At 35.3% G+C, this 26,405-nt stretch overlaps 1 protein-coding gene across 1 annotated transcript in view; it reads right to left on the bottom strand.

Moving 5' to 3' along the window:
• Window positions 1-18,962, bottom strand: part of CNTN1 (contactin 1) — a gene marked incomplete at both ends in the record, with an annotated part of 90,931 nt that extends 71,969 nt beyond the window's left edge. Inside the window, 4 exon segments of the mRNA XM_084306134.1 lie at window positions 172-344; window positions 3,028-3,157; window positions 18,851-18,914; window positions 18,918-18,962. Of these exon segments, the coding sequence (XP_084162260.1) occupies window positions 172-344; window positions 3,028-3,157; window positions 18,851-18,914; window positions 18,918-18,962 (412 nt within the window).
• Between the last annotated feature and the right edge of the window lie 7,443 nt (window positions 18,963-26,405).

Below are 26,405 nucleotides of genomic sequence, written 5' to 3' on the forward strand. Positions count from 1 at the left end.
AATGTTGATAAAATTTATTCTGTGTTGTTCTCTGCAGACTAAGGCACTTAAGACTTCTTTACAGAGTAATACAGCTACAGCACATGCAAGCAGAAAACACTGCGGTGTAAAACATTGGGTATTTTGAGGTAACTGTAACATTTCTATGTTTTGATGTAAACATTGGCTTACATCCAAAACTCAGAGTTGCTTCACTGCTTCTGACAGTTCCAAAGATATTCGATACTACACAGACATATTTTCCAGCATCCCTTGATTTCTCTGGATTATTAATAACAAGTCTGCCTCCCACCATACTGTAGCGATCCTTTGTTAAATCGATATCCCAGTTGTTGAGTTTCCACCTATTAAAAAAGAAAAGCCAGATGTAAGATTTGGCATCCAAAACCAAACCTAGTAAGCAAAAGGATTTGAAAAATAATTCCTAAATTGTGATAAACTATACAGGAAGTTATTAATACACTAGTATGTATGCTTTCAGTTTTTCCTCAGCAAGAGCCACAGATTTAGTGAACTTTATAGGTGTTTTAAATATAACAGCCTCAGTCTGCTTCAGACCTCTCATAGATGGGACATACATTAAAACTTGATCCATGTAGTACCAGACACTTGAGCTGCCTACTGATGAGCTAGCTAGTGATCAAGCACTGGGACTATAAACATATTGTCAAACATCTACGTAAGGCCAAACTGGCTAAGGATATACTTCCTCAGCACCCTTGAAGGTGAAATTTTCAAGACTTTTTTGCACAATTACTATAGGGGATGAAAATGTTTCATAAAGCCTAAACTGCTAGTGAAGTCAGCACAATAATTGTGTCACACCAGATTTAAGAGCTGCTTCTGTATTCAGAAAATTGCTAGACGCTCTCATCTTAATCACTGTAAAATTCTGCAGTGGGTTTCCTGAGTTGCTGTAACTTTCCCTTCAGACTACAAGAGAAACTTGGTCGATGAAGTCTGGCCCTTAACAAATTCTATTGATTCCAAGAAAATTACAGTACAATGAGTGTGAACCAGTATGCAAGAACTTGTATCCATTACTGTTTCCACAAGGGGGGGCCCACAATCTTCTTTGAAAGGAATTACACATTTACTGAGCACAAACACGAAAAGCTGCAACATTCAGGATCATAAAAGTCTTGCAGTGTGGATTGCTTTTTGTACTAAGCGAAGCATAGGCACTGCTTTCTGAAAAAGAGAGCACGTAGACTATATGTTCCTTCCTTATTGAAAAATTGTACCAAAATATACAGAATACTCATTTGGAAGCTGAAGGAAACCACCAAATTAATTAATTAAATAATTGAATGGCAGGCTTTTCAAGATGCAATAAATAGTATTTAGCTTTGATACAATTTTAGGGGTATCACTCTTCAATCCTGTGAGATATTCTACACATCTGTATTACAAATAATAAATCCCCTGTGCAGAGTGCAGAAATAGCTAGGAATAACTTTAAGGAGTACAGCTTATGCTGCAATGAAAAGAATAAATCACATTAGTATTTGAACTTTAGCAAGGGGAAAGGGCCATCAGATACTGAAAGAAGAGTGGACGAAAGCTTAAGAAAAAATGTAAATTAAAAAATGTCTAAAAGAAGACTAAGAAGATGAATGGTCAGAAAAAACAGAAGTGTCAGGAAGGACTTATATACCTCCAAAACAGCATATTTTGGCTGAAAAGCTATTGGACTAAGGGCTAAGAAATGAAGACAATGCATTCAATGCAGACAAATAATGGCATCATGAAAAAAAAAGAAAGTAGCCTTGTCTTGCATTGCAATTATTTTCACAACAGCTATCAGCAATAATTGTCACATCCACTTAGATATGTGGAGGCTGAGGGGAGGCCTCATGGTGGACTGCTCTCTGGGAACAGCGACAGGACCCGAGGGAACTGCATGGAGCTGGGACAGGGAAGGGTTAGGCTGGGTGTTAGGGAAAGGTTCTGCACCCAGAGGGTGGTCGGGCACTGGGACAGGCTCCTCAGGGCAGTAGTCACAGCACTGAGCCTGTGAAATTTCAAGAAGTGTTTGGACAGTGCTCTCAGACACATGGGTGGTCCTGATTTTTGGGTGGTCCTGTGTAGAGCGAGGAGTTGGACTCAATGATCTTTACTGGGCTCTTTCAACTCAGGACATTCTTTGATTCTATGATCCTAAATAGAAGAGTTCTGGAGATGCAAGACAATTGTTCCAGAGTGACTTTATTCATTTAGGTTTCACAGAACTGATAACAGATAAAGAAGAACACCAAAATTTATGTTTCAGGAAGACAAATTTCAGGAAGACAAATAAGTTCAGGACCAAACATAGGATAATTTAAGGAAAAGTATCTTTTTTGCTGACAAGACATTGTGTCTGACCTTAGTTTGATGACAGCAGTTATCTGCCCATGATTAGGTTGTGAATTAGTCAGATTAATTACAACCTTAAGTACATTTCTCTATACATACAGCTAGAGCAGATAATTGAGCTTATTGGCCTGAGATCTCACAATGAAGCAGAAATGCTCTGTTAATTACAACATAATTATCATGAAAGAGTTCATACGTGTGAATTATATACTTTCATGACAGTCTCTTTACAACATGGTGGATAAAGAAGCAACATAAGATGAGCAACATAAGATGTAAAATATTCAGGTTCAACACCGGTCCTTCTTTCAGAGTAAAATAGGATCAAAAAGCTATTCTGATTCATGAAGAACAAGGACTTGAACTCTAGGCATTCCTAACTTAAGATAGAGAGATTGCTTCTTAAGTGCTTTTTAAAGGTCGCTTTTTTATGTTTTGCATTTGGATCACTATTCCTTTCAAAAGCTGAAAACATTTAAAACAACAGGACTGTAATATTTTCAAGACTGTCTAGACATTTTGGCAAACTGAATCCAGGTTGATTCTTACTGAAAAAATAGCAAGTCTACCAATTTTCTCCTGTTAAGACGATCAATCATTTAATACAAAAAAATGAAACACAGAGTAAAAAACACAATAAGACCTGATAATCAAAATACGAGAGATTACCTGTAAGTAGGAAATGGAATTGCTCGAGCTCTGCAGTTCATTGAAACTTGTCCATCTGAAGATTCTTCTGGATATATGGTATCAATGGGTTGCTCCTCAAAAACGGGTCCATAACCTTTGTTTCCTTCCTCTGAAAAACAGGTAGTTTGAAAGTTAATCACTTATTCATTAGTAGTCAAACTGAAAAGGAATTTACAACACAACTACTGTGTTCAAAATGCAAAGGCGAAACAGTGAGCACCACAAAATCAAGTTTTATATGCATCTGGAAAAACAGAACAGTGTGGATAACAGTAGTGTTGACCTTCCTTCACTGACTTCTTCTTCAATACTGTCCTCTGAGAACAAAAGTAAATTAGACTATGTTCCTCTGAAACTACCTTCCATTTCTTCTGTGCTGGCATCATCATTATTTTTCATAGTTTTGCCAGACTCGATGGAGATAATTACGAATTGAAGATATACCCTTTAGAAATGCAAGTCAGACCAGCTTATTTCACAGAGGCCAACAAATTCTCATCAAACAGGTCCAGATGCAAAACAGCAATCTAAACATTAAGTGTCCCTCATCTTACAACCTAATCAGCTCCACTTGTTTCATATATTTGGAAGAATACACACAAAGTATGTAAATACATACAAAGACAAACTAATCTTGGAGATCACAGCTGAGAAACAACTGCATTGTTTCCAGAATGTAATTCTGTCCTTCCTTTCAGGCTCAGGTATGTATGTTAACTCCTTTCCCTCCAAAAAATAAACAAATATCCCGTGCCAAAAATAATTAAAGTTTGTAAAATTAAGCAGTTAAAGGTGAGTGAGTGTCAAACAGATTTGGCAACAAACTTTTTTTTTTTTTAAACTTTATCCTCCATTTGATGGTGCTGTTGTAAAGATTGCAGGCTCTGCCACCTCCTGCTGCATTCCCTTCTCCTTTGTCTCCTCCCAGTGTATAAGGCTGCTGCTCTTTGGGGTCTGTAAAAGCAAAAGCAGAGGCGGGAAAACTCCGGGAAAATTCTGCTCAGCAAATCCAGGATGTAACTGTGTTCTTTTTTTTTTTTTTTTTCCCCTCCCTTTGTTTTTCTGTGAAAACAGCAAATATGCATTCTTGGTATAGAATGGCACTAGGAGAAGATGGTCCCTGCTCAGTATAGATATAAGTTTTAGACAACAGAGCTGTCATTCTCACAGGTCTCTGCTGAGACTAAATTTACAATTTGGACATTTGCAAGCCAAACACATGGGAAAACCATTGCAGTACATGTCTACTTCCAGGCTCACTTTTCACTCCAGTTCAGAGCCCTGTTCCAAATCCTGGAAATGCCAGAATACCTTCTGAAAGATGACAGGAAAAATCTCGTAAGATAAAAGAAACAAACATAGTTTTCCTAAAATTATCTGTAGAGATATTTGAAACTTTAACTTTTTTTTTTTTTTTGAATTGTTTTAACTTTTTAATATGCATAAAACAATCCTTATGCATGTATTTTCTTGTTTGTAAGTTCACATTCATAGAGAGATTCCGGATTACAGAACTAGCAGAAAACTGCTATTGCATAAAAATTAACTTCCCTTTCCAGTTCAATTCTGGGTAAAAGCATTGTTTCCCCTGGGGACAGGAACAGATTCAAAGGCACTCCTATGCAGTGATAGGTATAGTCATGCAACTTCATTTTTAAAACAAATTAATTTAATGAGAAGAGAAAGCTTTGAAAGAAGGAAAGAAGAGCAACCAGAATGAAATGCAGAGCTTTTGAAAAATGGTTTGCTTTCTTTGATATTTTAAAGCACAACACTATGTAAAAATCTATGTATTGCTAGATCAAAAGAAGTCAATTCAGACTCTAAAGGCAGAAATCGTGTATTTGCTTAGAACCTTGAATGACTGAGCCACAACCCTGACAGCAGTTTCTGTGCAGTTCTTAAATATGAATATAGAATAACAATGGCCTCTGGCAGCACATAGCCATATCATATGCAGCTGACTGTTTCTGCCATAGGACTCAAATGGTGCTACAGAGCACTTAGGCATTTCATGGCATGCATTTTTAATGCTTCCAGCACTATTAATTATATTGAGTGAATGTCTGTTTCTCACACCTATCAAATATGCTTTGTAACGGCACTTCTGTTGCCATCTATTATGAATTGAGTTTCAGATAGGCTGAACATAAAAAGATGAGCAGACTGTATGCATGCCAGGTGTGGCAACCAATAAACCCTTCATTCTCAATCAAAAGTTGCATGCAGAGCAGTAGTATGTACACAACATGAGGAAGAAGAGAAAAAAATGAACAGCAAGAAATTTTCTAACTTTAGTGGAGAAACATGCCTATGTGATGGAGTTTGGGACCAAAGAGGACACTAAGAGGACAAGGGAAAAGACCAGTTGATTGATGTTATGCCTACAAGAAAAAGGAGGAAAATAAAAGTAGGGAAAAGAATAAGGAAAAAAAAAAAACAGGAAAATTAGAAAAAAAAAAAAAAAAAAAGAATAGGGAAAAGAATAAGGAAATATATGCACTAGATAAATTGGGGGTGAGAAGTAAAGCATATTTTACCTGTTCTGGTCCTGCGTTAGACAAGAGGATAGACTACATGACCTCTCAAAGACCCTTACTGACCTATTTTTCTGAATACATATATGTATATAAATAAAATATAATACTCTAAATAATTATTAAAATATAATTGTAATATATATATATTAATAAAATATAATATTCTGATTATATTTTAAATCGGAGCAAAAGCTACCATCCAGTTCTGAATATTCAAGGCATTCTTGAATCTGAGTTCTGTAAATGAGTGAATTCTGTAAATGAGGTTCAAATTTTCAACAAGGCTAAAAGGTATTACAGGGTCTTTTATGAAGATCAAGAAAAACTCTAAGTAACTGATGAGATCATGGATCCAATATAGGTACTGATGCTACTGGAAGATGTCCCTGGCCTCCTTCTCCAAGCAATACTGTCTAGCTGTGCAGTGAGCAGGGGTATTCCACCTTTTGAGTAAGAAAAGTTGTCTTATTTTTCAAAACACCTGAAAGGACCACTGCTTCAATAAGACATACATCTGAAAGACCACTACAAGATCAGTTACAAAATTGTGTTAGTACATCTTTACCTCGTTGCACAAGCCTGTGAATAATTGTAATATAAAACATCCAGCACTCAGAAAAAGATAACAAAAAGATACCTGAAAATAACAATCAGCAACAACCTAAGGTAGTAATTTTCAAGTCACCTCATGTAATTTCATCTGAAGTAGGAAAGGGAAGACACAATAAAAAGGCCTGCTCAGTGTATCCAAATTCTTTATATATTTAATTTAGGAAATGTCATTTTTTTTCCATATTACTATTTTTAAAACAAACTAACTTTCGAATGGCTTAATTTTGCATGATCTACATCAACATAAGAATGGAGAAACAAATAGTTTTTCCAGCTTACATATACTCCTATTGTTTTACTTAGGTCATGGAAAGAACAACAGAAAATAAATCAGTAGCTGATCGTTCATGTCAGTCCTTCTTGTATCTCTCTTCACCTCATATCCTTCCTCATGTCCTAACCACTTGCCCACTCAAATGGCCTTACAGTCTCTCAGCTCTATGCTCCCATTTCTCCCCTATCTCTCATGTCCATCTCCTCTTTGATACGGAAATTATGCTTAAAGTTACTAACTGTAAAGGTATTGGAAATTTTTAAATACAGCCACCACATACTTCCATGCTTTGTGCTTTATTTTCAATAGTCTAATCACTGTCTGTTGTTGCTAGAGAACATATTTCATTAGTTCAGTATTTATTTTCATAAAGTAATTTATGTAAATTTACTAATTCTATGTACTGTTGTAACTACACTGACACTAAATTACTCATGTCAGGTACAAATTTGGCATACATTTAACAACGTAGCAGATAAATTTTGACTAGATTCTGAAAAGATGAATGGAGTTACTGTCCATTAAAAATACCCTAAATTATCCAAGTAACTTTTAAACTTAGCTTACAGGTCTTCATTTAATAATACACTTGTGGAAGAACTGTTCACTAGAGGGTCTCTTTATCTTTATCTCTTTTATCTGTTGGCCTGCTGCTGCAGACAGGCAAAAGGTTGATTATGGATGGGGAGAAGTATGGACACTTGGGAAATCTTGGGATTTGAGCACCAGGAGTGTGAGTGGTGGAAAAGATACATGGTAAGAATTAAAATAATATTTGAATTATTTTATTTGTTTTTCAAACAATCCCTTATTCCTTTTTTTTTTTTTAATTATTATTATTTTATTTTATTTTTATTTTTAAATCACCCTTGGGACAACATATTTTGTGAAATGACTCATTACTATGAATTTCCATGACTGTGTCCCGGTCTGCTCTAGATCTGATGCAAGATGTACAGACTCCTCATATTCAGGGCAACATGCCTTTGATTTTTCACTTTGATTTTCCCAGTGTATGAACTTCAAACCTTTTAAAAACAGCAAATGATCCATTTTTATTTTATTATATATATATAAAAAGGTGACTGATTACCTGATATTTCTATCTGATCTTGGTAGGTCCTACCAAATCTACCATAGCAAATGATGCCAAAAGATGTATTTTTGAGAAAACAAAACAAAACAAAACAAAGCAACTCTATGAGTAAGACTTCAATTTTTTTTTAGCATTTGAGTAAGACTTCAATTTTTTTTTAGTATTTCCATTCTGAAGTCTAATGATGCTTAAAATAAACATATATAGATATATTTAAATTTTAATATCTAAAGGTCTTTAAGTTTTGGACCTGTTTGTTGAACTTCCTAATTTTACTGAAAATTCTGATATTAGATCTGAGTTTCACTTTCTGTTATTTTACCTACCTCTTCAGTCTTTCCTCTTGTAACTATGAAATAATGAAGAAAAAAACTGCATCAAGAGCACTTGTTCACAACTGCTCATGTTGTTCTTCATGTACAATGGAAGCCTCCTATTTGCATTCTGCATAGTATTAAGAAACCTGCTATCAAAGACAATATATAATCTTGAACTCAAAACATCAATTTCAGTAGGTTAGAGTATATAGCAAATAATTTCTCTGTTGAGAGAGAGCATCCAAATCACTTTCAGGCAAGTCAATTAATTTTATTATCAGCTAATTCAGTCCCTTCAAGGTTCTAATTTATTTTGAAAATCGATTTTACTCACAGATTAAGGATAATGTCATGAAGCAAAGCTGATGATAATTATGGAAACTGCTGTGCGTGAGTGAGTACAACCAGAAAAGGAAGTTAAAATATGTAGTTTATTAAAGACCACTGTGACCTTTATTTCACAGAATACAACAGCTTTTTAACAGCAGATTATTTTTTTCACCAATATGAAAATATTGGGGAAATAAATAAAACCTAATTGCTTATTTTTGTCTTGTTCTCAGCTATGAATTGCTCAAATCACCTATATTTTTAGGGGTTATTTTCTAATCTGTGTGGCAAGGAACATAAAAGGCTTTTCTTATGGATACTCTGGGTTTGCAGCACTTCCATGTATGCAACCTTAATGATATGATACAGAGGAGATAAAGTTTGAGAAATGAAGTGATAGCAAGAATAAGTATTCTTTTTTTCATTTTTCTTTCTACTCAGTCAATTTGCTTGTGTACTGTAGCAAATTCAAAGCGAGATTCTTGATGTTTGGAATTTATCTTACAAAATTTTGAAAGATGGGGATTTCATCCAAAGTAGTCATATACTTATTTTCTTTAGGGAGGCTAGATAAGCATTTCCAGCAAGTAATTCTCTCTTCATCAACATCAGAGAGAACTTATATCACATACCTATGGTTAAAATAAAGTGCTATGAAACTTCCCATAGCAGAGTCTGGATTTACTTGACTGTAGCTGTGCAACGTGACCTGGAGTCTCCCAGGAAAGCCTGCAGGCACTGAACCCAGAAATAAAGCCTCCTCCTGGAACTGAATAGTCTGAAGTTGCTGCAGCACTATCACTACCAACAACAGCTAACGACAATTCATCTCTCATGTCTTCAAGTGTTAAGAAGACTCAGGAAACAGGGGACAACAATGGCATGGCCCACCCCTACACATGTTGTTATACGGTTGGCTTTACTTGTTTTGCAGCAGCATCTAGAAAACTCAATAGAAGATCAGGGAGCAGATGGTCAGGCAGTACATTAATACTGTAATACAATAACAGTCTTTACCCTAAAGAAATTATGCTTCCACTCCAGTGCAGCACCAGAAGTGCAACTGTACTTTCTGCTTCTTGTTTGTTCTGCAGGCCTCAAACACCCAAAGAACATGGAGAAGGTCAAGCATGAAGAGGCAACGTTGTACTTACACCATCACATATTCAGATATATAACAGTTTATCTGTTCCTTCTTAGCAAACAAATAATAATCTCTAATGGAAGTCATACAAATATCCTTTTTTTTTTTCTTTTTTTTTTTTTTTTTTTCCAACAAACCCGAAGCAGAAATGTATTGAAATAGTGATCTTATCAATATATATAGGAATATAATTTCTAACATACCAGATAATTTATCAAATCCACTTCCAATCTTTCCAAACACTTTTTTTGATGCAATATGTCTATGTATCATTTATTGCCTGCAAAGATACTGTATTTGGATCTATAAATAATAAATCTTGAAGTATAGTTTTAATCTATAAAGTCCCTTGGGGTAAAGTTACCATCTCTCTGGGTATCTGCCATTTAGGAGACTGTAAGGTCTGTAGGGCTTTCCCAAATCCATTTCTAATGCAGAATTTAGTTTTTGTATTAAATATGACAATAGATATGAAAAAGGCTACTTCAGCATGTCAGGGTATGTTTATTTCTCAGAAAATTCTAACTGGCTAAATTCCAGCCCAGGGAATGAGAGAGAGATTGGCCCATGCTACTGCTTCTCCTGAATCACAATATGGTAATGGACATGTTAATATCTTCAATTAGTCACAAAATTGAGAGACTTTAGCAATATGAAGTATAAATAGCATGGATAGGCAACACTGCCAACTACAAACTAGTTTCCCATAAACAAATCATTTTTCTGCAGAAATTAACTGTCTACAACAACTTATCCCAGCAACCTCATCATGCTTCACAGACCTGAGAAAATGGCAACCCCGAGCATCTGGCACAGCATGGCTGAAATACAGGATCCTACTCCTGCTCTGTACTGAGTTTTACAGAGCCAAATCAATTTTTAATGACTCTTCCTAGGTTCAATCATGTTTGTTTGTTTGTTTTTTTCTGTATCACTTGGATAATTTCAGACTCGGGAATTTTCTGAATTGGCACTGATGAGACGAGACTTAGCCTCTGGTGCATTGTTTTCCATGGCAGTAGTAGTTAAAGGAGTAAGTTCAAGTACAGCAAAATGCCTAGAGTAAGTTGCCTAAAGTAAATTTGTTGATAGTTTTAGAAATCATGATACATATCACACAGGAAGAGTAGCAAAAAGCTAGTGATCTTAATCATGACTTTTGGATCACATGGAAGAAAATTTGGAAAATGGGAAACAAAGACCGCTGATAGATGCTGCTGCTAATAATTGCACATTATTTTACAGTTAACATATAATAGCCACCATCATCCAAATAATCTGTTTTCTTCTGCTCAGGGCCAGTTGCCACAGGTACACAGAGAGCTACTTTCTATATGATCTGAGACACTTTTGTAAGGAACCTGAAATTTACTCGTTTAATAACTTTGTACAGACTTCTGCCTGTCTTTTCCTTTCTTCATTTTCACATTTTGTGAAATCAGTTCTCTATCTAATCTAAATACAGAAACGTGGAAGAAAACCAACAATTCTCAAGGGGAAAAGTACATTGTAATTTTACAGTTAGTCTTCTATGATTTTCTTGAATGGCTCTTGTTCAAAGATAGGGCACTAAACCATGTTAAGACACCAGCTTATCAGTGCACCTTCAAGTTGTTAGTATGATAATAAGCAAATAATTAACATTTACAATTAACATTTACTCTCATTTTTGAATTTGATATCATACTGTGAGAGATTTCAAGCACATCTTAATTTTCTACATTTTTTTACAAGATACGCCTTTTCATGATGGCTTACAGGCTAGTTATAACCCATGTTTCATTCAGAAGCTGTGGAATATTCTTAATTTAGAAGTAAAACTATTTTTAAAAAATATTTTTCCTTGTCCACAAAGTTATAAATGCTTTGTATTTATGGAATGTACAAAATGACCCAAATTTACTTTCAGAACAGAATTGTCATGACTGGTAGACAGTATTACCACACAAATTTTTAAAAAGTTGTATATTTAAAGGGTTGATCAGAAATGGTGGATATGTAGTTATATGGCAAATAAATACAAAGTAGACTAAATGTGATGTTAAATGTAAGATTAAGTTACTTCACCCAAATGCTTCACATGATGCAATGGTGATTTTAATGGGTATCTATTTGCATATCTGCCTTAGTTGTTCTACAGTGTCTTTAATCTTGCTAAATCCTTAAATTAAAACACACACACACAAAACAAAACAAAAACAAACAAACAAATAACAGAGAAGTAACTGATTCTTGATAGGGGAAACAGCTACAAAACAGATACAAAATGGTGCAGGCATTTCCTGTTTTTAGGGCACTTAGGCTTCTGGAACAGCTCCCAGATGTGGCACCACTGACAAGGCGCTTTATCCAGGAAGAACAACTTGCACATGTCAAAGAGAAAAACATTAACGTGTAAGGTACCAAATGTAAAAGAAAGAGGAAATGATGACAGACATTACTGAAATGTAGTGAAGGGAAGATAGCAAAACATGAAGTGCTACACTCTATACTATATACTATTCGTATATATATATACGAATCCTTATGTTCAGAAACTACAGGGGAAGTATCTTAAGTCCCTAATCCTCCAAATACTTCTGGATAGTGCATGCTTTTCTTTAATATAATCATTCAGTTGCATAGTAGAAAAATATCAGACTCTAAGACAGTAAGACCAAAATGCCAGGTACTAACAGAGACTGCTGAAAAATAAAGGGAGAAAAATTTGAATGTTTTTTTTTAACCTATGGATTGCATACTTCAGCAAAAAATCATTTTGCTTAAAAAAAAAACAAACACAAGTATGTAAAGAAATATTAATTTTTCTTTTAGAATGACTGTTCATAAAACAATTACTTTTGAAGATAACTGTAAGAAGGTTAGCAAGTAGTTTTTTGATGAATAAACGCCTAATTTCACTGTCATGAAAACATATTCTTAACAAAAGATGGCATATAGTTTTACTAAGGGATGTCTGCAAGAGCTACTCCTGGAAAAATTAAGGTCTTTAACTTCATCTTTAGAAAGGGTAAAATAATAATATTGGCAAATAATAATGGGAGGCCAATAATAATAAGACAACAATAAAAGTTCATTAAAGGCCTCTCGTTATTTCAGCAACATAATTCATCACAAAATTTAAGAACCTAAGTTGATCCAAATAAACAAGATTGCTTGTGAATGTAATGTTAAGCACATGTTCAAGTCTTGTGCTGGATAAGAATCAACTTGATTCTAAAACCAATGCAAATTGTGACATGAGTATAGATAACAAATTACAGTAAAATATTTTGCAGAGGTCAATGCCAGAATGAAGCTAAAAGAAGTGAAATCCCATCACTCCCACTGAAAACCAATATAAAATTATTTTCATTAGCAACTTTATTCTATCATTCTATTGAATGTCTTCTCCTTCTGCTCCTGCTTCCTGTACACTTCTCTATTTCTCTGGCATTTAGCATTGCTAAATGTGTCTGCTCGAGACAGTCATTCAGTATCACTATCATCAGTATTGATCTGACACTGTAGAATCCCATTACATATTTTCACATGAGAGAGGGATGAAGATCTGTTGACACAGCACATGGCTAGATTAACCTTGAATGTTAATGGATATATAAATGCAATGGATTCATTCATTATCTTAACTATCACCAACTCATCAGGTTCCATATCATCATTGTAAGCCTAGAAACCATTTGATATTTAGAAGTATATCTTGTACCATTTTCAATAAGTCACAGGAAAGAGAAGCTCATGCTCAGGACCAAGTCGATCTGGGAATGAGCCAAAATATTTCTACCAGGCTTGCAGGAAGGTAAAAAAGGCACTTTCAGGTTTCTGAGCATTATGACCACAGAGCATGTTATGATTATGTATCTACAAATGTCAAACGCCCTTCTGTAGCATTAAATGATCTTCTAACACCTAAGCAGAGACATAGCAGACAAATGGGTATTAAGTGAACTAATTAGGAAAAAAAAAAAAAAAAAGAGATATCTCTCTTTAGCAATTGTGGATAATGCCAAATGTTGTGGTAAAGATCTTTAAACAATGTACAGTTCAGACCTCAGTTCACGACATGTATTTGAACCTCCTATGCTAGAGAAAACCCAAGCCATATAAAATTTAAGGTTTGGGGCTGTTTTTTATTTTTATTTTTTTTTACTTCTCTAATAATCAGGTGGGAAAAATTACACTTGGCATTTATGGGTAGCTTATGTGCTGAAGCCAAACATGTTCAAGTCCATAAAACTCATGATGCAGCATTTAGCAGTCTAGAAAGAAGATTCTGTTATCCTGATGGAGAAGAGGTACCAATGAAAGCCAGCAAGATGTTAAAGGGACATCAATCACCAAGAGCCAGTCAGCATTTAAACAGAAAAAGTAGCCAGTCACGTAGTGCCACTTCATACTATAAGAAAGGGTTAGATTATCTTTGGGAGGGCTTCCTCTACTTATCCAGACTGACAAAGGCAGGGGAATTACTCTTATCTTAAGCCTTCTCACATGTGTCAGTGAAGTCCTTAATGAGCCATGTAGTTTATTATGTAGTTTTTCTTTTATAGCAAGTTTCTAGTATGAAAATCTCCAACCCTTGGCAAAGCAATTTTATCCTTATGCCTACGAATGGAATGATAAAGTTTGCTTCTCTTCTCACGCTTCCAGTAGGAATGCCAACAAATACCAATTAAAGTACTTTTCAGCATGCTCAAATTTGACTATCAGATTCTTAAGTCATTTAGGTGATTCCTCCTTAGAAACACAAGTGCTATTTCAAAAGTTACTTAAGAACCTAACAGCTTGGTCTTTTGGGAAAGCTAGTGCTCAGCAAATTAGAAATGTATTTAGAGTGTGGTAGCTACTCTGCACAATCTCCTCACACAAGCCTTCCAAGTGCATAAGAAATACCAACAACGTACTTAAAAATTCAACATGTTGCCTAATCACAGCCCCATTTATACATCAACACAACTGTCTTGTATTGAGAAGCCTTATGTCCCTTATGTCTTACCCGTTCGCTTGGGGTCCTAGTGACTTTTGAAAATAAGGCATAAGGTTCCCTAAATAACAGAAGTGCTTTTGACATTTTTGCCCTTGGACTATCAACTCATTTTACACAAACTAAAATAGTTCCTAGAATAGAAACCTGCATTTTGAGTCTTGATCTGACCCAAAATCAAATACTGCCTGACTTGGCACCATGAAGTCTCAAGTCAGAAAGTTTGATTAGAAATAAAATATTGGACAGTGTAATGTTTTTTGCTGTTGATTCCTCCTACAGACAAATGTAATTGAGTACTCACTAAGCACAACAAAATGTAAGCCCTCTGCATTTTTTTTTTTTTTTTGAGAAAAAAATAGAATAAAACATGCATGATTTTGGATCAGACTCTTAATTCTTTTGGCCCAATTTATTATCCCACGTGAAGATACAGTTTAGTTCATTGATTCATATGGGATATGACAGATGAAAGCAAAGTCTAAAATCCAGACTTGTCAATAGGATATGAATATAACAAGAAATCAAAGGCCTCTGAGGAATATGTTGAAGAGAACCCACATGTCAGAGGAAAGAGAAGAAGAGTCAAATATTAGCAGTAATAGGCGTGAAATAACTTTTTTGGCAGTGGACTGACAGTCATCTTGATGTTCCCTGAGGAGTGATTTGCTGCTTTCTATGCCTTACACTGCTCAAATGTACTCAGAAAAGCAACCCTTACTATAACTGTCTGTTATATCAGTAAGCGAAAGACCAAATTACTTACGGCTTTTTCATCAACTTATATCTGCAAGGCTACATTTCAAGCATTAATTTACCTGGAAAATAAAAACTCCTCCTGTCTCATAGCAGAAGATGATTTCTGTCTAAACTTCTGATCCACTTATTCATGTAATGTTTGCTTCACTTCATTCAAGAAACTGCACATTCTACTCTAATGGGTAATGGCTTGTAATTAAAACAATTTTTAACTTCGGCCTTTGATTATCATAAAATAGAAGTCGGGGGTGTTGTTCCAGAGAAAACTCCAAAATTCTAAAAAGGCATGTATTTTGGTTTTGGAGCAACAACAACAACAACGAAATGTAAATTTCTTGTAGTAGGAAAAAGATTTGTTTGAAAATAGGTCACAATCCTTGGCTTACAGAGTGCCAAAATAACTGTGATCCTTTCAGGCCAAATTCTGAAAATTTCAAGTCAGGGTAGCATTCAGGTTTTCAGCTTCCTACTTCCATGCTTCCAAGATACTTCCAGTACTTATGCTTGGAAGCTTCCATGGTTTTATCCAAAGCATGAATTCTTAATGCTTTCAACCTTTTTGGCAGCTGTCTTTGTACTTGAGACAGACCGTATAGTTAGACATTGACTCTGAAAAGTACGTGTTTCCTGACCCTAGAGCAGTTCATATAGTAGGTCTGTTTAGGAGCCATGGGTTGCAAAATCCTTATCTGGTGATTCTGGTCATGGATCAGTTTGCCCTAAGGCAACTCATGTAGAATCACCTTAGAACGGTGCATCTGGGACTACAGGAGACAACTTGAGCCAAAAATACTTCAAAGGAAAGCCCATGTTTTCTTAAAAAATGTTGAAGCTATCTTTTTACTGCTAACTTGTCTATTCACCATGATCCTTGATTTATCTTGTCACTGAAATGAAAACTTTTGATCTTTACTCATAAACTGCCCTCAATTTCCATATTCTCCATTACTATTGACAATGCATTCCCCTCAATGGCATCACATGTAGAAGAATACCTCCCAAAACTTGACCTGATCACCCTAATTGTGCTCTTTCTTTCTCTACAGTAGCTATTTTTCTCTTTGTAACCATCCTGTGACATTTTCAAGCAACCCCTTTTATTTCATCTTGATTACTGGAGCTATGCATTTTCTGGTTTCCATGACATTGCCAAGAAATACATTGAAAGAGAAAATTTGCTAAGACTACCAGCAGCTCTAGCACTCATATGAAATGAGAAATCCTCTAGCAAGATTCAAGTCCTAGGGCAGAGCAAAGACTGCAGATTCATATTTATGTAATCTAAAAGGACGCTAAAATTCCCAGATGACAGCAGCAGACTTAACTCAAATAGGTATTTAATTATTTATGCAAAGTAGAGCTGGTCCAACAGCTGAGTGTGTGTGTGCTACTCAGCCTTTTAATAATGCATTAGAGATAACGAACTCCCTGTGATTGTACAAGACTATGAATCCTCCACATTGGAGCATGGTGCTGTAGTCCTTAATGGTGGCAGTAAGTTTTATCTTTGACTTTAGATGAAAAATGTATGCAAGTCCCGGATTTACTCCTTACCAAAAGATAAGTTAGGAATTTTCTTTGAACTTGAAAAGCCTTCTACAACCAGCACTATTAGAACCTTCTCATATTCAAAACTCTTCACACCAATGCCTTCTATTTTTCTCACATGAACCTACCAAAGCCAATTACAGTCAAATGAAAGATAAAATGCATATTGCCATATCAGTGCACACTCAAACTACATTCAACATCATCAGACTCATCTTTGTTCTTTCTATGTCACTTGCTAGTGACACTCATAGCCCACCATCTTCCAATGTCATTCTAAGGCACCTGGCATGAGGTACCTTCTGATGCCAAGCCCCAGAGGTTGTATGGGGCTTTGAGCAACCTAGTCTAGTGGGAGGTGGCCCTGCCATAGCAAGGGAGGTTGAAACTAAATGATCTTCTTTAAGGTCCTTTCCAATCCAACCCAAACCATTCTATGATTCTGTGATCTCTGGCTTATGGGCACAACTGCAATGTACATAATACACAATAGCATTCATCATTAGTTGATTATTCATAGCTGACCATCAAGAGATTAACTAGATGTTTTTTGTCAGTGGTTGACCCACACACCTTTTTTTAATCAGTCAATGTCCAGCACTTCTTTGGCTAGTTTTGTTAAAATGAAATCACACCTCATGTTACTGGTGATAGCTGACAGACTTTTTTCAGGAAAAGCCCAGTATTAAATTAAAGTTGTGAATTTTAGTTTTTTATTTTGGTGCCATCAATAACCCTCTTATCTTAACAAGGACAAAACTCTTAAAACACCTAATAAATATGTTTTAAGAGATAACAAGATTTTAAAGATCTTGATTTTTATTAGGTGTAAGTATATCCTCCAGTAAACTCAGACTTGGAGTAAAGAACCAAGTTTAAACCCTTCATAGAATAAAAATAGTGTTTTCACTAAGTGAATAAGCACTCCTGTGATCTACATAGTAACTTCCTAAATGTAGTGTGCTTACATCAAATATTAAACATATTTTTGGACTCAGTAATACAAACAATATGGTCTTATGATAGTGTTGAGTTGATACCTGAAATGGTAGGCCAGATTAAACAAGATCATGAAGTGCTTGTTTCAATTACAGACTCAATACGTAATTATGTAACAGCCACCACCCACAAGAAAACAAAACAAAAAACATATCAGTATGCTTTATGACATGCAGTAAAACTAGTTTTATGAATAACTTTCCTCACAAAGTAGGGAATGGTCTACAGCCTACCTTCACATGCATTAGAAAACAACTGCATCATTAGTACACAATAATTGCACTTCTCAAATCTCAGTCATCATTTTGTGTATGCACAACTTCATTATTTTGCTTTTTACATGCTCTGATCTTAATCCATGCAGTCTGTACATAAGTAAAACATTCTCTTTCTTGAGGAGAGCTCTATTTATGTTGACAATCCAATTCATAATGGCAACTAAAACCCAGCATCATTTAAATTGACAAGGATGTCTGAAACAGGATTTACAAATTTCAAGTTGTTTGGAAGGATTGGAACAAAAACTAGTTTTTAATCTTTAATTTTAACTTTCCAAAAAGATCCTTCTATCTTTTAGAGCTAAACCAAAATTTGAGTTGCAAACACCTCTGTAGTTTCAGATATTAGAGACATAGCTCCTGCAATTTTTAATGTTTATGGCTGCATCTGTATTTATGAAAAGTTTTACTGTTTGTAATTTCAGATTAAAGTCAGCACATGTAGTATTGCCCCAAGTTTTTACCCCATGTGTTTTGAAAACTACCACTATGCTGTGCTGACAGGAAATCCAGATTTTGTGAATTTTAGATAACGTCTACATAATAGAATTTTCTGTTTATTGTGTCTTCTTGTGGGCATATTTCCATTCTTCCAAATGTGTTGATTATCTGTGCACAACTAGATGGTTGATACATTTTTTATAATCTTGGATGACTATAGAGAAAAAAATAATTCTGTATGCCAACTGAGAATAAACAAGAACAAATTTAAAGTTCAGATCTCATTTTTGCAAGCTTTTAATTATGTATTCCATTGTAGGAAGTATGCTTCCTTACAGCTTCCTTAATCACATTTAGTATTTCATTGTATCTACACAAATGAACTAAAGCCATACAAATAGCATAATTGACCTTGGAATGAACACAGCTTAAAACAGTTAAATGAATTAACATGGAAGGTCATCTTACCGTGAAGATGACCGCTCTCACAGAAGATGAAACAGAATGTAATAAGGTGACCGATGAAGAACCACATGGTTATCTTCTATTCTGAGATTATCTTAAAAGGAATTCTGCCGTGCAATACCAGTATTCAGAGAACTAAAACCACCTGATGAGAGAGAAATAAAAAGGAGTAAATAATTCTGAAACAAGGTTTTACCTCATATCACATTCAGCTTGCCATAATATCTGTCTAAACAGAATACTAAAGGATAGATTATTTTGGATAATAAATGCACTAAACGCACTATCAAATTTTCTGGATTAAAATAATGATCTCTTCTATTCAGACAGCATGCTCTTGAAGGATACTCAGGTTTCCTGGTGATAGTAAGTAATATAGCAATTGTCAGTACTGAACATCCTTTATTAAATCAATCTTCCTAAATCAGAAGTATGCCTTGCATGGGATCTAGATCGTTTCTGTGACAACACTTTACAGTGTTAGATATGTTGAAGTGTTCTGTAGTTTGCAACAACATAAGGAACACGCAGATTCTGTCCTCCCCAGTCTCAGTAAATACTACACTATAATTAATGATTTCAAAGTCTGCAAGAAAAAAAAATACAGTGAAACCAAAGTATATGAATCTTTTTAAGGATTCATTTAAGTTGTCTAGTACATCATTCCTTTAAAACTTTTAGCATACAATTTATGATCTTATGGAAAGGCAGTATTCGTTTTTATGCATTTCCTTTTCATTGCTGAACATAATGATTATTGTAATGTCATATTTAAAGCTTTATTTTCTCCCAATGAGAGAAATTCTTCCTGTATGTATACTAAATTGAAACTACAGGAACATGCAGCTTCTTTTGAATATTTTGAGATTTTAGATACCATTTTCCTAAATACTTAACACTTTTTACTTCTCTCAAGCAATGTTTTGCTAGCTTTGCCTTCTGTATGGTGGTTGTTATCTGTTTCTTTAGGGCAATGTGTTAGCTTCTTTGAAGTGTGTAATTTTCCTTTTTTTTTAATGGATTTCTTGCCATGCATAAATAAAAACACATATATAACCCTTTTATATCCATCATATCTTGTTCATACTCCTCCTGTCTTCTCTTGATTGGTTCTATTGTATCACCGTTTAAGTTATGGCCTTCACACAAAGAAAGGCTTCCATCCCTGACAGAATATTGTCATATGTTGGGTATGTGAAAATATTACCTGCTCTAATAAGTTTATAAATTTTGTTACTATTTCATTACATGAATATGCTCGTGTGTAGTTAAATACCCTTCAGCACAGTACTCTAGCACATGTTAATATGCCTTTGTCACTTTTTGTGGGATGCAGTCTTGATGCTACTGATTTCCAGTTGCCCATTACAGGTATTGATGACTCTGACCACGGCTTCTACCTTTTACCTGGACTCTTGTTCTCTTGTAAAGTTGAAATATTTTTAACAAGCATGTCTAAACTGTACTAATAGTTGTGAAAATCATGGCTGTTACATGAAAACATTATTCAGCAAAACAAGACCTGTACAGTGATCCCAAAAGGTAGGACTGATTTAGAAATATTCCCTGGAAAAAAACTCTCACATTGGCAACAAATACGTATGCATACTGTAGGCAGATCCAAGTGGCAGAATTCAACCAATGTTATTCTCTTGCTTCTGAACTTTCTTTAGACTCCAGTATTATCCTTTTCTCTACTAAACAAAGGATATTCACAGCTATTTTAGGCATCCATCTTAAAATGGGAGAGGTATGAAATGCTGTGTCTGTATGACTCCTCAGAGGTAGGTTACATCAACAAACAATTTTGTATACGTGTCCAGTATCTAGATCCTGACTATGAAGGTTCTCATGGTATGACACTGCCTCTCCTGGAACACATATTTCAATGACATGAATTAAATTGCACAGTCCCTCTGAAATAATGCACATAATTAAACAGCAACGAAACAGTAACTCCGTTGGGAACAGTAATAATTACACAGTAACTCAGGGTGATAATAGCTGTGTTCAAATGTATTAACAGATGAAACTACTAAGAGTAAACCTGTGCGCTCTCTCTGACGTTATAGGCACCACTGCAGACAGAAGATGCCTCCTCCCTCTCTTTTGCAGAACTCAAGTTCTTTCTGGAAAGCTACTCTTATCTCTAGCTCTCTGAAAATGCCTTTCTGGTGGCTCAGAAGATGTAGTCTGAGCACTGCTTCAAATTTCAGTAAATAAAAATTGTGTCAGTGAATGCTATAAATACCTCATTTTATTCAGATATAAAAATATCCCCCCTGCCAGGATTAAAATTCTTTCCTTGCTCTCACTTATTTCAGCTGGGTGAGTTCTGCGTATACAGCACATCTCTGCTGATTTATCTCAGCTTGTGGATGAGAAGTCAGACTGCTTCACACTGCTCTGGTGAATTCCAGCAGAACTGCCTGCTATTAGATGAGACAGCACACGGGTTATCCTCTATATGCCTGAAGCAGCGTGACTGTATGTGATGCTACTACCCAGCTACCCAAGTGTGAACCCAGGAGAATTTGAGGGAGCAGCACTCCCAGTGGAAGCAGCACTGTGAGCTGCAATGCTCATGTGGTGTCATCCATTGCCTTTTTTCCTTTATAGCTCTCATCTTTTCTTTCCTTGCAGAGAGAGAAGGCTATTGTTGGCTAAGTAAAAATCATTCCCTAACAAAAGAAGTCATTAGTATGACTCACTTTTCTGCCCTGTAAAAGGAGAGAATGATTGCTTGTCTGGTTCTACACCATTTAACCTGCACAGTATACTATCCTCTTTTTCTAACAACAAAGCATCATAATTTTAGCAAATGAGTAAGAGATTTTAAAAATATAAAATAAAATGAGGAAGCACTTAACTGCAAATGTGTACACTTTAATTACTATTTAATGCTCATTAGCACATTTATATCCTTTCTTCAGTTCAGTTTCCCAAAACATGACTACAGGGCCTTTGCCTTGTTAGATTCAAGAAAACTCCTGGATAGCTGTCTGGAATGTGGTCCTCCCAGAGGAAGTGGGGAAAAACTGGGACATTGGCTGCTGAATAGAAAGCACATTCAATTTTGAGCATGGGGACCTCCTAGAACTGCTCTGGAGACTTGCAGTGTCTCATGATGCTTCATTATGATCTGGGTGCTCCCAGGACAAAAGGAAAGACCTGCCTCTTTATACTACCAAATCACAATGATTCTTTAATCTCTCTCTCTCTCAAAAACCAACAAGCAAACAAACACAACAACAACAACAAAAAACTTTTAGGAAAATGTCTGCATTTTCTTCCTTATTCTGTGTAGCTTTCTTCAGGTCTTCACTGCTTACTCTTGCCTTCATTAAGAAGCAAAACCACTTGCTTTACAGCTATGAAATAGATGGTTTGACATCATTTCCCTACTTAATGTAAACCTGTAGATGACACCACCACTTTGCAAGAATATAAAGCGTAATATAATCTAATCACAAAAGCAAAGGCAAAGGCAAAAGAGCAGGTAAACCAGTCAGATGAATAAAGATCAGGAGATCTAAAGCAGTGCCACTAAACTACAGAAACTACTAGATATGAAATTAAGATAGAGTGGGGATATACAGAGGGATAGAGGTCTACTGTGAAAATGCAAGCAAGAGTGGGGATGTTAAGGGGATGAAGAGTAAGCAAAGAAACCGAAGTCAACATCACAGAGGGAAGGAACATTAAGCGGGACATGTAACTGAAGTGTGGGAGGATAGAAATAATAAACTAAGCCAAAGGGGCAGTCAGAAAGAAAGATATAGAGGAAAAGCAATGGAGAAGGAAATGAAGGTAGATGAAGATACGTGAGGATAAGGAGTTTGTACTACCCACAGCAAGAGACCAAAAGACTGAAGGAAAAGATATGATACAGATGGGGGAGATTATTTAATCTGTTGTGTATCAGCTAGACTACCACAAAGTGAAAAGGGAGGAGCTGGGAAAAACAGAGAATCAGCTCACAGCTGTATACTAGAAAATTAACAATAGATACCTCAAGACTGGAAGAGTGTGGAAGAAGAAATGTCATCAAATTGTGTGTGTTAGTAAATCTCGGCTTTTACCATAATGAGATCTTCCTTTCCTTAGGCTTTCAGCATGGGAGCTGCATCAGCCCCTGCCATCTCCTCAGGGCTCCCCCTTAGGAATCCCTAGCACAGAACTGATGGAGAGGGGGCAAAGGAAAGTGTTTAGGAGCTCTGGCTTGGTACACACAGCTAAGAGAGGTAAATCAAGATTCTTGTTGCAGTTCTCATTTCCTGCTATATCATTATAATTACACACATTCAGGTTTTAGAATTGGTAGAAATTCCGTCCAGATTAGACTATAAATAAATACAAAAATCTAGAGGAAATCTCGGGTTCTCCATCCTTTTTCAAAACATGAATATACATAATTGCAATAATTTACTAGTAAATTAACACAGTGGAAACTTATAATCAAAGCTTTTTAGGAGCAACACAATACTTCAACCTAATCAGTGTTTTGTATTTTATTATTATTATTATTTCAGGCTCTTTTACTGATTTTAGTAAGCATTTAACTGCTTGTTATCCTGATTTTCTTAGAAGAGGTTGCATTTTTTTTGCTATGATTAGTAGCTCCTCAAAAATTTTATTACTTACGTAGTATTTAGAATTACCATCAAACTTTTGAAGTTAAATAAAATAATGATGCACATCATATACTATTTATTGTATCACCCATGGTCATCTACTATTTTGGTCTTTGCAATTTAATTTTGTAATCAGTCAAGCTTTTGAATTTTAGGTTAGACTGTGATATTAGGAGGTGAATTACATCTTATTCAAAAGTCTGTCTTCTCAAACACTATCCCCAAACCTTCGACCTAATTCTGAAACCAATACTTTAGCCACTAGTGTTTCCTGCTCTTCTCTATTACCAGAAAAGTCATGACAGCTAAGCTCCTTCCCACTACACAGATTTATCTCATTACAGTGCTCTGGGATTACTGTAAGTAAACTTCCAAGTCAGCCCTGCTCTTATAGCACTGTTGTGTCTACAAAAGATTTTAGATGACAGCTGTCTATCTCTTAGAGTCAATAAGTGGCCTTAATTCGCTTCAGAAAGGCTTGTATAAAAATGCTTTATTTCCTTTTGATCACCTTTGATTCCTATAATTATACTCTACATTTTTGCCAGATTTGTTCAAATGTAAATGCAATTTCAAATTTCTGCCTTTCAAAACTCATGCTGCTGCCTTCAGTAGTTGACCATTGGTCCAAACAGTGAGTCACCAACAGAAGTGTGCTTCTAGTATTTTCTATACCACTCTTTAAAAAGAGTATAGCTGCTTTCTTTACTTCACATGAACAAAAGCCAGCTAAGAAACCCTTCAACTTGATGGCCCATAAATAAGATGATCTTCTATATTTTCCATATTGTTAAGTAAATAAATAAATAAATGCTTCTGTTCATTAATATACTTAGGCTAAATTAATAAGCACAAATAACCAAGCATAAAGAAGATAATAAATTCCTTCTCTAGACGTGTTAGAGCTGTGCCTTTTGCACTTGAAAGTCATAGCACCTTATCAAGGCATCAAGAAAACAGAAAGCCAATAAGAAGAAACAAAAATATGTTATTGCAGAAGACTGACGTAAGGTACAGAAGATACCACATACTTGAATTGCAACCTCATTGGTACAAGCTGTTTTTCATTGTAATTTTCTAATGCACTATTTTTTAACATAGGAAAACATGCTGGTAGTTATTCACACTGTGGATTTAACCCTCCTGCTTCTTTTGTATTTACACATCTAAGAATGTCTTCAAGACTCAGTAATTTCTTCAGTTGGTTGCTCAGTAGGTACTCTTGCTTTTTGATTAAGCAATTAAGGAGCCTTATGGGACTTTGCTTGCCTGCAACCTCATCCCTTCCATTTTCTTTTTTTTTTTTTTTTTCACTCTTTGTTTGGACTTTCTGTTAGTTGGTCCTCTCAAACAGCTCATGCAACTAATAAGATGTCTTATTTGCATTCACAATTCATTATAAATAAAGATTCTTTTCCCTACAAGGGATTCTTTTCCCTACAAGTGGTCACATGCCTATCTCATGTTGCAGTTAATCAATGACTCTGTCATTTAGTACTGACTGCTATTACAAACATATTTTTTAGAAAGGTTAGGCATATCCTAATTTGTAGCAAGATCAACAACTCAGCTTTGCTATTAATTATTAATACAGCTTAGTTACTTTTCATGAGTCATTGAGCTGCAAAAAGGTTTTGTTTTCAGATACCTTCAGATAACAGTGTTGCTCAGCTGTACTGAAGCACTGTCCTTAATCAACATGTCAGTAGCAAAGGGCCAGGCAGCCAGTTCTCCAAGTCCCTATTCACAAGTTTTGCTCTATCAGCAACTGGCTGTTCTTTCTTCTAAGGTAATAAATAAGAAAAAGATCACTTACTGCTGTTCTTCACAGACATTGCTCATGCTTTTCTGAAAGTATGCTGCAAGGGCTATGTTGCTTATAGATTGCCTGGTAGAAATTTTCAGCTAACAAAAATCAATAAACCCCTGCCAAACACAGAGTATCACAGAGAACAGCACATTGCTCTGTTCCTATACTAGCTCCCATTTGTGTCTTAAAGCCCAAATAATTTACCCTTGCATCCAAGATAATTGAACACACCCATTGCTCTAAAAATAGCATGAAAAAAAGTCACCATGAATACAAATAAATATCAATTACTAAAAGTATGCACTCTTTCATATGATAAAGAGAATATTTTGGTTACTTCATCTGACAACTTTCAAGGGGCAAAATATACTTCTCCAATAAAATTAACACAATAATTGTTGTTATCCTTGCAGTTTCGATTTTAAGTTTAAAAAATAAAAGAATGGGTATGCTGATTGCTTTGAGTACTCAGAAGATCATCTTGAAATTAAATCTCAAATACATTAGATCCATATCTAAGAAAAAATTCATCTGATGTTTCAGAAAATGAAATAACATTATGAAAACATTCATAGCTCTTTTGGCATTTTCTATCTGATTTTCACATTTTCTCAAGTTTAGTAATACCTTGTAATTCATAACTAAATGAAGATATGGGAATGAATCGTGTATTCAATAAGTTCATGGCAGATGTATTTATATTTATAAAAATTTAACAGTTTATCCACGTAATTGGTAACTCAGGACACCCTATAACATATTTCCTATTCTACAGCCAAAGAGAAGCTCAGTGGGAGATTTCATCTTCAAACTGCATGTTTCCTAGCAACTCTCTTTAAAACAGAGTAGCTTTTTTTTTTTTTTTTTTTTTTTTAAATTTACATCAATCACTTGCAACTGTTGAGAATGCTTAAAAACATCTCTTTCATCCTGTGAATAAACAATTCGAATCAGACTAGCAGCTGCAAACAGGAGAAAAAAGGAAAATCAATTCAATGTTTACAAGAACTTGCTACTGCATTTTGGAATAATGTGTTATTTGTGCATTTTGGCTTAAGATTACACATTTCATAATAGCTATTGGTGAGATCCATTGTCATTTTTTACATATTTGAGCTACCATACA

The sequence above is a fragment of the Netta rufina genome, assembly GCF_964035555.1.
Source record: "Netta rufina genome assembly, chromosome: 1".
Taxonomy (NCBI): domain Eukaryota; kingdom Metazoa; phylum Chordata; class Aves; order Anseriformes; family Anatidae; genus Netta; species Netta rufina.